This window comes from Schistocerca serialis, chromosome 4 (genome assembly GCF_023864345.2).
Source record: "Schistocerca serialis cubense isolate TAMUIC-IGC-003099 chromosome 4, iqSchSeri2.2, whole genome shotgun sequence".
NCBI classification, from domain to species: domain Eukaryota; kingdom Metazoa; phylum Arthropoda; class Insecta; order Orthoptera; family Acrididae; genus Schistocerca; species Schistocerca serialis.
Genome location: NC_064641.1, coordinates 822,633,173 through 822,646,201, shown reverse-complemented (window position 1 = coordinate 822,646,201; position 13,029 = coordinate 822,633,173). Strand labels below are relative to the sequence as shown.

Sequence of the window (13,029 nt, the reverse complement as noted above, 5' to 3'; positions counted from 1 at the left end):
CAGTTCTTTCTCATTTGAATTCATTTTTGTCCATTTCAAGAAATCATATTCCTCAGTAGCATATTGTTGATTAATATTTTGTGAAATTTTGGGAAGGATGATGGGTCCAAAAACTTGATAGATCAGACACACTCAAACTGTGTCACAGATATATGTTAACTGTTTGACCTTTCCCTATGGCACTGCTGTCTTAAGTAACATAAAGAGTTCAGCAATTAATAAGGTCAGTTGCATGAAGAAAATGGAATTATTTTAATTTACATAATTATTAATTTGAGTGGATTAGCCCCAATTGTTATTGGTTGTTAATATACTTTACAGAAGTAGCCTCCAGTGGTGTGTCATTTTACTTGTTCCAAATCCCTGAGTGTTCTCATTTATCATGGGATGAGGGGATGAGCACTGACTGTGAAAAGACTGACAAGACCAAGAAATTAAAATCATTTGATGGGGTGATTCAGCAGAAATGGATAGAACAGAAAGCAATCGGTGCTAGGTCACACCCAATTTAAGATCCTCTCATCTGACACTGGAAGACCATAACAGTTTGTATGATGAAGCTTCTGGCTGGGTTTCATATCTGATAGCATTGTAGCCATGCTGAGGCACTACTTGTATAAAGAAATTCTTATGAGAGGATTATATGAATCAGAAACTTAACAAGGAATAACAAGGACCAAATTTTTGAGCTGATTAAAAAAAGTTCAGGCTGTAGTTAGGTTGGTGGATAGGGACACTGTCACAGCAAAGAAAGCAGGCATTAACCTGAAGACTGAGGATATATTGGTGGGATTTCATGGCTGGAAGGAAAACTGGACCAAAATAAACAAATTGATTTTTCACAGTTAACATGAAGGTGATGGAGGTGGAGTAAAAAAGGGGAGGAAACCATGAATCTATTGTCCTAGAGCAACAATCTAGTTTGTCCTACTTTCATTTTCCATTTCTTCAAAGTGAATTTTCTATTAGACATGTGCTAAAAGTTATTTATGTTTTGTTGTTTTCCTATAATGTAGTGAACTGATGCCATTTATGAATTTTTAAGGTTGTAGATCCTCAAGATATAATAAGTCAACTTGATGTTACTGCATTTCACACAACGCATTGCCTTCCAACTGGAGAAATAATGATATCTACATTGGGTGACAGCAATGATGAAGGAAAAGGAAATTTTCTTCTTCTTGATGCAGAAGCTTTTGAGATTAAAAGTGAGTATCACAAATATAAGACTTTGCGTTCCTCATAATGCACAATTACAACACTTTGTGATGGAACAGGATTATCAGACTGTACACACATGTGCAGCAATGTACCATTATCTTAAGACAATGGTGCAAAACTACGCTGATAAGAAAATGTCAGATTTTTCCCTTACAAGAATGTCTGTATGAAGTATTTCTATATTTTTTCTAGACAGCACTTCATTTAAGGCAATAGTTAATAATACTGAAAATTTATTTTATGTTCTAAAAGCTTTTAAGTGTCATAACAAAATGACTGTACATTCAAATTCAGAAGACAAGTGCTACTAACCAACATCATCTGCTATTTTTGTTCCAACTCCAGGATTGCTGATGCAATAAAAAGAACTGTACGGACAAATTTGGATATGGATTCTTTTGCATAAAGTTTAATAGGTGTTACAGGTTTGCATTATGAAAGTACTACTTCCATAAACCTTCAAACATATGTCATTTGGCTGTGTAGCTAAAATATTTATAGCATTTGCAGGTTTAGAAAAAGCTTTTGAAAAAGTTGACTGGATTACACTCTTCAAAATTCTGAAATTATCACAGATAAAATAGTGAGTGAAAGGCTGTCTATGAATTCTGCAGAAACCCAGACTGCATTTAAGACAGTCAAAGGACGAGCAGTAAAGCAAAACAAAGAAAAATTGGGTATAAGAAATAAAATTCAGGAAGAGTAAATAGAAATTTCATCATCATTTAACAGTTCCAGTTTCCCAGGTACTGATAATGAGCCTCTTCCACTTCGTCCTGTCCAAATACACCTGTTCCCAGAGAACATCATCCACTGTCCATCCTCTGGTCACTAGATCAGCCTTAATCAAGACCATCCATCAGGTTCGAGGTCTTCCTTGAGGTCTTTTCCCATCCACCTGTCTTTCCAAATTTATTTTGGCTGTTCTAATTGGCTCCATTCTCATCACATGCCTGTACCATTGAAGTCTAGATGTGCCAATTCAATCTAATAGGGATGTCTTTATTCCAGCTTCTTTCCTCACCTCCTCATTCCTTAACTTGCCCATCTTCATCTTCTGGATGGTGGATCTAAGAAATTTCATCTCTTATGATTGCAGCCTTGATGATTCTTTTTTTGTGAGGCTACATGTTTCAATTACATGTTTTACGAAGCAAAACAAGGATAATGGAATGTAGTCGAATTAAGTCGGGTGATGCTGAGGGAATTAGATTAGGAAATGAGACACTTAAAGTAGTAAAGGACTTTTGCTATTTGGGGAGCAAAATAACTGATGATGGTCGAAGTCGAGAGGATATAAAATGTAGACTGGCAATGGCAAGGAAAGCATTTCTGAAGAAGAGAAATTTGTTAACATCGAGTATAGATTTAAGTGTCAGGAAGTCGTTTCTGAAAGTATTTGTATGGAGTGTTGCCATGTATGGAAGTGAAACATGGACAATAAATAGTTTGGACAAGAAGAGAATAGAAGCTTTCAAAATGTGGTGCTACAGAAGAATGTTGAAGATGAGGTGGGTAGATCATGTAACTAATGAGGAGGTATTGAATAGGATTGGGGAGAAAAGTTTATGGCACAACTTGACTAGAAGGGATCGGTTGGTAGGACATGTCCTGAGGCATCAAGGGATCACAAATTTAGCATTGGAGGGCAGCGTGGAGGGTAAAAATCGTAGAGGGAGACCGAGAGATGAATACACTAAGCAGATTCAGAAGGATGTATGTTGCAGTAGGTACTGGGAGATGAAGGAGCTTGCACAGGATAGATTAGCATGGAGAGCTGCATCAAACCAGTCTCAGGACTGAAGACAACAACAACAACAACAACAACAACAACAACATGTTTCAATACCTTAATTCAATACTGGTATGAAATAGCTATTAAACATCATCAGTCTGACCAGTTTTGGAATCAAGTCATCCCATAAAAGTGATCTTAATTGTTGGTAGAATTCAGATCCTTTTTGCACTCCGTTGGTGATTTCATTTCTGACCAGATTATAACTGGAGATTACACTTCCAAGGTAAGAAAACTTTCCACACACTCTAGTTGGTGGTCTCCTAGTTTTACACTTGCTGGTTGTCCACCTATGTTGACTGCCATCACCACTGTCTTGATCTTGCTGATAAGGTTATATTCCTGGAACTGAGATTTCCATTCATCAAGTCTGATCTGTACTGTTTCACCCCATATCATGATGCCGTCAGCAAAGGTGAATGCATTCAGTTCACCTGACCTCTCCTTGATGTTCTTCATTATAGTATGTATAACAGTGATGATTATAGTATGTATAACAGTGCCTTAAACCACCTTACTGGGAGTGCCTGTGTGCCCGCATGGTACCGTTCTGCTGGTAGACGTCGAAGCCAACGTCTTGCTGCACCAATATCCTCCCAATCATCCACATACTGCTTCCCCTGGAGTGCATCCTTCATTGGGTCTAACAGATGGAAGTTGGAAGGTGCAAGATCCGATCTGTACGGTTGATGAGAAATAACAATCCGATGAAGTGGGGACAGTGCACTTCCTTGCTGAACTCCACTCTTGGTCTCAAACCATGATGATCGCCCTTCCCCAGTTTGTACACAGCTAGTACAGTCTCTGTACAACATCTGATTTTTTTCTTATTAGTCCTTCAGGCACATTCTTTTTCCTCAGGCATTCCCAGGTCTTATTACACTATCATAGGCTATTTCTATATCCAAGAATACAATGACCAGCTTCTTGCCTTTTTCCCAATACTTTCCCATCAACATGCAGGTGCTAAAAATTAGATCTATTGTTGATCTGTTACTTCTGAAGCCATATTGTTCTCCTCCAGCTGTGGTTCTATGATAGTTCTCAGTCTCTTTTCTGTGATCTTCTCAAGTATTTTCAGTCCATGAGACAATAGGGTTATTCCTCTATAGTTGGTGGCTTTCCACCTGCTACCTTTCTTAAACAGGGGAATTATTACACACTTGCTCCAATCCGCAAAACTTGAAGATCCGTCTTCATTTTCTGACAGACTAATTCATGACAAAATGATTATTTGTTGTATGGCTGGATCTCTGTCTCCAAAAGGCATAAACAGTTATCAATCATGTTTCCATTACCAGATGTGCTGATGAACATCCCACCTCAGGACAGGCATACAGTATATATCTCCTCCCTTTCCTACAAATCATTGCTCCATCCTAGGTTTGCATCTGGAGATGCAGAGTAACAATATGTCCCTTGTTCTCCACCTGGCATCAGTGTCAGAGCATTGTAAATATGTTGATACTCCCTTGTCTAAAACATTACACCTGAGTTAAGTGATAACATAAAGGTGTGCTGAAAAGTAATGCCTCCAAATTTTAAAACTTTTTAAGTAAAAGAAACATTATTAACATTCTACAACTTAATTCATCATGTCTATATGTTTGCAGCCCTCTGCCATTAAAGGGCTCTGAATTGTAGTGTGTAACATAACAATGTCAGTGCATCAGAAACAGCATGCTGTAATATTGTTTCAAATTTGAAGAGTTCATCCACACAGAGTACCCCCTTCTACAACATGACAGTGCCAGACCACACAGGAGTGCTGTGACCTCTGCAACAATCTGATACATTGGGTTCAGTGTCATTGATCATCCATGCTGTCCCGACTTGGCCTCATCAGATTTTCATCTGTTTCCAAAGATTAAAGAACACCTTGGAGGACTTCACTTGGTGATGATGAAATGGTGCAAGCAGCAATGAGGTTCTGGCTCCTTCAACAAAGTCAAACATTCTTCAGTGACAGAATTGATAAACTGGTCTCTCATAGGGAGAAATGTGTTTGCTATGAAGACATTAAGAATAAAGATGTAGAATCTTAATAACATTTGTTTTGTTTAAAAAGCTCACAGTTTTCACATAAATTCAGAGGCATTACTCTTGATTGTGCCCTCATGTTTCATTGATAGATATGTAAGAAAAGGCATTACACTTCAAAATTAATCAGTCATAGCTGTAGTTCATGAAAATAGTGTGAATGTATGAGCTTGGCTTCATTATGGGTGCATGCTGTGTAGGTCTGCAATTGATCCTTCTTTTCATAATGTGGTGCACCATGATGCAATTAGGCTGGCCAATGGAGACAATAGAGGACACAATAGAATACACACTTATCATTCGTCAAGAACAGGGAAAGCTTGTATTAAACTATTGGGTACCCAGGGCACATAGGCATTGGAGCTTTGAGCAAGTTGACCAAGCTGCCAAGGAAGCATTCAGGGAACACAATGTCCCATTCTCCTGCAGGCTGCTATTCATTGTTGAATCAGTGCACATGTAACATATCATCTAAATTACTTAAGGAATGCAGGAATGAGTTACTAAAACCCTTAACACATTTAATAAACAGTTCAGTTGGCCAGGGTACTACTCATGACCTTTTAAAAACCTTAGCTATGCCAAGAGTTCAGAAAGGGAGCAGTAATTGACTTAAATAATTGCAGTCCAGTTTCATTTGCAACATTGCTTGCCAAGTTAGTTAAGAGTAATTCTAGACTGCATAGAATCATTCTTCTGTAAATACAAGCAACCTACTAAGCAACTCATGGAATCTGTTCCAAAAACGTGATCCCACTTGCCCATTCAGACCCACTCATTCAGCATACTGCATTGTCATTATCTCCTTGTGTATCTCTAACAGTCACTGTCTCCTGTTTCACAGCCACAGTTTGCTTCATTCAGCCCTTATACTGGTGTCTCATCTCACCATTACTGTCTCCATCTTGCTCTCTCTTACTGCTACTATCTTATTCTTTCCCATTGCTGCTGCCTCTTCTCATTGTCACTATATCTCTCTTCGTTGTTGTTGTTGTTGTTGTTGTTGTTGTTGTAGACTCTGTGTCTCATTACCACTGGCTCTTACGCACTTCCACATTCTCCTTCTCTTTATTCCTTTCCCAGTGGGGCATTGTCTCCTTCAGTCTTTTCCTAGCACTGTTCTGTCACTGTCAATTACGTTCCACTACCACTGGGTCCCTCTCTTTCTCTTACACTGCCACTGCCTCCTTCAATCTTTCTATCCACAACCAATTTTCCAGTATTTATTATTTTTCCATCTCTTTCCCACTGCCACTGTCTCCTTCTCTCCCAGCATAAAAAAGTGTGAATATGTTCACATGCCAAAATTTTTTAACTTGCTGAGGAAGGTAGACATCAAATCGCATAGACTTATCAGGATTTTATCAGTAAATTATCAGAGTATTTATAACCAGGTTGTTGAATTTACTGTCCTCCAGGAAAGTTCTCATGCTTAAATTATTCTGGGGAACAGAGAGCTGGCTATAACCTGAAGTAGAAAGTTCTGGGATATTTAGCAAGTCATGGAACATTCATTGGAAGGACAAATTAACAACCACAAGAGGGGGAGTGTTCACTGCAGTTGACAAAAATATTGTATCTATTGAGTGTAACAGTGAATTTACCTGGCCGTTTATAACAGGTGTAGTTAAAACAGAAGTTAATTGTTGACAATATAATGTAATTACATAAATTGAGGCATTCAAAGAAAGTCTATGGTCAATAGTGTGTAAAGACGTAGATTGTGCAGTTCTAGTTGGAGAAAGCTTTAACCTAATGAGTATAAGCTGGGAAATCTATGGATTCACTGCAGGGGGGGGGGGGGGGGGGGGTTGTTTGCAGACAGGCAGTTTTGCAAAGTACTTTTGAACACACTTTTCTGAAAACTGTCTTGAGCAGGTAGTTCAGCAGCCTACAGGCAATAGGAATATCTTTGACCTCATAGCTACAAGCAGATAGGACCTTATTGATGGCATCAGTATAGAGATAGAGATTAGTGATCATGTCATCTAGCAACTATGGTTATGAAAGTTAATAAATCAGTCAAGAATGATAAGCAAAGTCTTTCTGCTAGAAAGAGCAAATAAGCAATTGTTAGCATCTTACTTAAACAATGAATTGAAATCATTTAATTCCAGTATAGTGGACATAGAGGAATTATATGCAAAGTATAAAAAGATTGTAAATCATTTTCTTAAAAATATGTGCCTAGTAAGTGGATTAAGGATTGACTAAGACCCACTGTGGTTTAGCAACGAAATTTGGAAAATGCTGTGAAAGCAAAGGCTGTTGCTTTCTGTTCTAAAGAGAATGTGTGAACTGTAGCAAAAGATCTGGCCTAGAACCCAAGAAAATTCTGGTCCTAAGTAAAATTGCTGAGTGAGTCTAAGGCTTCCACTCAATCACATCACACAGAATCCTGAATGGATGACATATTAATAAGCGTCACTGGCATACAGAAACAACTGAAAGAATTGAAAACAAATAAGTCACAAGGTCTTGGTGGAATCACAGTTCAATTTTACAAAGTGTAATCTACAGCATTGGCCTCTTACTTAAGTTGCATTTATTGTGAATTTCTCACCCAGCTCAAAATCCCAAGCAACTGGAAAATAGTGCAGGTGACTCCTTTATATATAAAGGATAAAATAATAGATGCAAAATTACAGACCAGCATCCTTAATATCAGTATGCTGCAGAACTCTACAACATATTCTGAGCCTGAATGTATTCAGTGTCCTAGAGACCAAAACCTTATGTCCACAAATCAGTGTGGTTTTAGAAAGGATCACTCATGTGAGACTCGGCTTCCTTTTTTCTCATATGAAATACTGTGAACTATGAATGAAGGGCACTGCAGACTATTTATGGAGGTATGAGCATATGAAATAGGTTCGCAGATATGAGTGGCTCGAAGAATTCTTAAGTAATAAAAACCAGTATGTTGTCCTCAACAGCGAGTGTTCATCAGAGACAAGGGCATCATCAAGAGCGGCCCAGCGAAGTGTAGTAGGACTGCTATTAATTTCTGATTTGGTGGATAAGGTGGACAGCAATCTGCAGTTATTTGGTAATGATGCTATGGTGTATGGGGAGATGTCATCATTGAGTGACTGTAGGATGAAAGATAACTTAGACAAAATTTCTAGTTGTTGTGATGAATAGCAGCAGCACTAAATGTCGAAAATGTAAGTTAATGCAGACGAGTCTGAAAAACAAACCTGTAATTTTCGGAGACAGCTTCAGTAATGTTCTTCTTGGCACACACAATTTAAATATCTGGGCATAACATTGCAAAGTGATATGAAATGGAACAAGGATGTGAGGATTGTGGTAGGGAAGGTGAATGGTTGACTTTTTTGTACAGGGGTGTGGTTCATCTGTAAAGAAGAATGGATACAGGATTGTAGTGTGACCTATTGTTAAGTACTCCCAAGTGTTTGGGGTCCACACCAGGTTGGATTAATGGAAGGCGTCAAAGCAATTCAGAGGTGGCTCACTAGATTTATTACCGGTAGGTTCAGACAACATGCAAGTGTTATGGAGTTGCTTTGGAAAATGAAATGGGAATTCCTGGAGGGAAGGTGATGTTCTTTTCAAGGAACACTATTGAGAAAATTGGAGAACAGCATTTGAACCTGACTGTAGAATGATCCTACTGCTGCCAGTATACATTTCACATATGGCCATGAAGATAAGATCTCTGTCTGCAAGTGGAACAGGAAAGGAAAAGACCAGCAGAGAATATTAGTCTTTTTTGTGGTCCAATAGGACCATTTTTCCACTGGTTCCTTTTTTCTCCCTTGTACAGCAGGGCATCTCACTCATGTCAAAAGAACTTTGAGCTAGTAAAATTTTGATAGCTTACTTACATGAAACTGAAATAATGCAAAACTAATTTTACACCTCAGACTGGATTTAACCTGCAAAAAAATTTTGCATGTGTTTCAGTGCAACAACATTGGTTTTGGAAACCTTCTGATGATAACAGAGATGCTTTACAGCATATTTCTTCATGATAAATCACATTATAAACTACGTTTTTGCCTCACACCAGGTTTCATGTGCACATTTTATATGTACCGCTAGGGTAACTTTGAACCTCTGTGTATCAGAAATGGATAAGGATATGAAGAAAATTTTCAAGGTTGTTCAAAATCGGGTACGTTGTAAAAATTTCAAGCATTTGCTGTGCACAGCCATCCTGGAATCCACAGCTCATTTTCGGTACCCAGAAACTAGGTTTTTCGGGTATTTCTCAATAATGGATAAAGAATTTCTAAAATAGAAAAGTGGCACTTATGACCTATCCTTCGCCTCTTTATCCCTACAGTGGAAACACTTCTTTGCTACCAATTCCTCCAACCATAGCCAACCTAATCCCAGTATTAAACATAGCCTCTCCTAGCTCATACCATCAACCAACTGTGATCCCCTCCTCTGTCCCACTTAACCACACTCTGGTTACCTTCCAGGAATTACTTATCTTAAACGTGGTGTCACCATCCTTCCCCTGGTCCCTTCCTAAGAACACAAAACTCTCAACAGAAGAAAGAACAGCCATTCACAACCCCCAGAAAGATTCAGATTTGATTTAATAATCCTCCCTGCGGACAGTCTCCACCACAGCTGTGATGAAACATGGTGACTACCTGACAGACGTGTTTCACCAACTGTCCAGTTCCTCCATCTAGAAGCTTTGCAATGGTGACCACATCTCAGAAGTCCGACATAACCTCCAATTCTGACTGAAATCCTTAGGCCCATCCAAAACCACTCTTCCAAGTCCAACCCCCTCCTCAGCCTGACGACACACAGCAAACCCACCTTCCACATGCACCTCAAAATCCACATACTCAACAATCCTGGATGCCCCATTATAGCTAGTTACTGATCTTGTACTGAATAAACTCTGCTCTTGTTGATGAAGAAGAGCATGTCAGGCATATTAACCAACTTCACTGACCCTCCATCATCCCAACCCCTCTACATCCTGGATCACTACTCATTACTGTGGATGCCAGCTCCCAGTACCTCACCACTCTCATGTCCTTGGCCTTGCTGCTGTCAAAGATGACCTCTCACAACTGGCTTCTGACTCCAAACACACTGCCTTATCCCTTGGACATCTAACCAATTACATCCTCACACACAATTACTTCTCTTTTGAAGGGAAAATAAACAAACAAATCCATGGCATGGGTACATGCATGCCACTCTCCTATACAAACCTTTTTATGAGCCATCTAGAGGAAACATTCCTGGCCTCCCAAAACCATAAATCCCGTGTCAGGTTCAGGTATATGGATATCATCTTCGTGATGTGGACCCATGAGCAAGACACCCTACCCTCATTTCTCTACAGCCTCACCATCTTTTCTCCCATTCACTCCATGTGGCCCTCTGCAACCCAGTGTGCCACCTTCCTGGATATTGATCTCCACTTTGCTGATGGCTCAAACCTTTGACCATATAAAATCTACTAATCATTAACAGGACTTGCATTTTGACAGCTTATAACATTTCTTATTTTGAAGTTAAAACTAAAATCGGGGTTTGTACTTGACCATATCTGCCGCAGCCATGGTCCCAGATTCTTAAACAACTACTGTAAAAGTTGTCAATAAGTCAAATGAATATTAATCAAGTATTATGTTTCAGAATACTGTTTATTTGAAAAATCCAACCTTCTTTACAAACCTCAAATAATTTCTAACACACTTACAATAATGAAATGAATCTTATTCAACAAGCTACATGCTTTCGGTCCAACATCACACAAAGTACTGACTCCCTTGGCCAACATGGCTGTAACTATTTATACTTTCTTAACAATCCTGAACAATCCTCGGCATTGTTTAGAATAATTTTTTGATTAATTAACAATTAAATTGACATAGAAATATTGAAAATAGATATATAAAGATATGTTTATTTCAGAACAGTTAATACACTACGATGTTAGTACATGTCTGTTATTTCATTCGAGAATAACTTCTCAAATAAGAAGTTACACTAATACATTTACATTTTTTATTAATCACTAGAGGTTCCCTTCATGGAAAATGTTCCCTTCATTTACAGAGCTTCTACACGTTAGTGTAATTAAAATTTCATAAATTTTTCTTTGTAACTTTCCCACAAGTACATATTTCCATACACCTCTGTGTCAGAAATTACTGTTTATGGGTAAAATTTACATGTTTAAATGGGTTTCAATTAGACTGTTACATTTCAACAACTCCCAAAAGGGTTTGTTAAACTGAAAGTTGAACAAAACCTTTTCTGACAGGTATACCTAACCGTACTCATTTTACAACCAAGTGGATGAACAACAATTTGCAAAAGATATGTGCAACCAAATATGTAAAATTATCATTAATTATTTTGTATCGGATTCAACTAGATTAAACAAAATATTAATTAATAGCACAAAGAAAGAACAAGTTAATTCACTGGATTTGTCTGCAGCATGTATTACAACATGAATGTGAGGTAAATCTATTTCAATCAGAAAAATTATCTATTGGAAGTTAGCTGAATTGGCCTTCTTTCTGTATATTTATGTCTGTCATTAGATCCTCCAGATTCTCCTGAGTGCATTAGAGACACTGGTGCGTATAACTCTTTCTCAATATTGGCGATGCATTGTGGAACGAGCGTATCAGATACTACAATACTCAAAATCCATATTAGTTTGTGCTTAGCCACCTCCTATCTTTGGCAGGTACAACTAGTATTAGACCATAATAGAACAAAGTGTTCAGTTTCCTGAAGAGCACTGAACTGAACTACACTGTAGATCTCTGCTCGTCGGAAGTTCTTCGTTGCAAAAACCTGAAATGTGGCTCATACTCCTTTCCTTATGACCATCATATATATTGTGTAATTGTTTGTTTTGAATAGAGTAGTTCAATTCAGCAAAATTACAACTGTTCATACTTCAACATTTCCTGTCTTAAATCTCAAATTGCAATTTTAACTTGTTCTTTGATAACATATCGCTAAAATCATACTAGTACAAAATTTTCAAGTGCGATGGCACTATTCTCTGTAATTTATATTGACATTTACATATAGTATTGAATAACAAATATATTATTACAATATAGTACAAGTAAATTCTTGGAGTATAGTTCCTCAGCAGTTAACATAATTCACCCCACATATATAGAATGAAATGTGTGACCAATGTCCAATCTTTCCATTTCTCGTTTGTCAAGACACTTCCAACGCCACTTCCCCACCTTTACAATCATTCGAACATTAATTAATGCATTTTTCAGGAATATTGTCGCTACACAGTTGTTGCTTTTCCCTTCACAGTAAGTGCTAACAATAACAGAATGACATATAGGACTGCAGTTACATATTACTTTGAATGACAATATACAATAACTTGAATAACTGACTAATACATCATACTGGTTGTGTTTTATAAGTGATTGTAACATCACAAGAATTATGTTTGGGCATTATGCATTGGTAAATTGGTTCATAAGTGACAGATAAATCATGACAATAATATGAATAGGTTTTATACAAATAGAGGGAAACATTCCACGTGGGAAAAAATATATATAAAAAAACGAAGATGATGTGACTTACCGAACGAAAGTGCTGGCAGGTCGATAGGAACACAAACATACACACAAAATTCTAGCTTTCGCAACCAACGGTTGCCTCATCAGGAAAGAGGGAAGGAGAGGGAAAGACGAAAGGATGTGGGTTTTAAGGGCGAGGGTAAGGAGTCATTCCAATCCTGGGAGCGGAAAGACTTACCTTAGGGGGAAAAAAGGACAGGTATACACTCGCATACACACACATATCCATCCACACATACAGACACAAGCAGACATATTTAAATATGTCTGCTTGTGTCTGTATGTGTGGATGGATATGTGTGTGTATGCGAGTGTGTGTGTGTGTGTGTGTGTGTGTGTGTGTGTGTGTGTGTGTGTGTGTGTGTGTGTGTGTGTATTTTATGGAGGCAA

General features: G+C 38.1%; 1 protein-coding gene across 1 annotated transcript in view; it reads left to right on the top strand.

Annotated features, from left to right (window-relative positions):
- The window catches only part of LOC126473416 (methanethiol oxidase-like), a 145,199-nt gene that overhangs the window by 94,344 nt on the left and 37,826 nt on the right, over positions 1 to 13,029 (top strand). Inside the window, exon 4 of the mRNA XM_050100442.1 lies at positions 1,046 to 1,208. Within this exon, the coding sequence (XP_049956399.1) occupies positions 1,046 to 1,208 (163 nt within the window). The remainder of the gene's footprint in view (positions 1 to 1,045; positions 1,209 to 13,029) is intronic.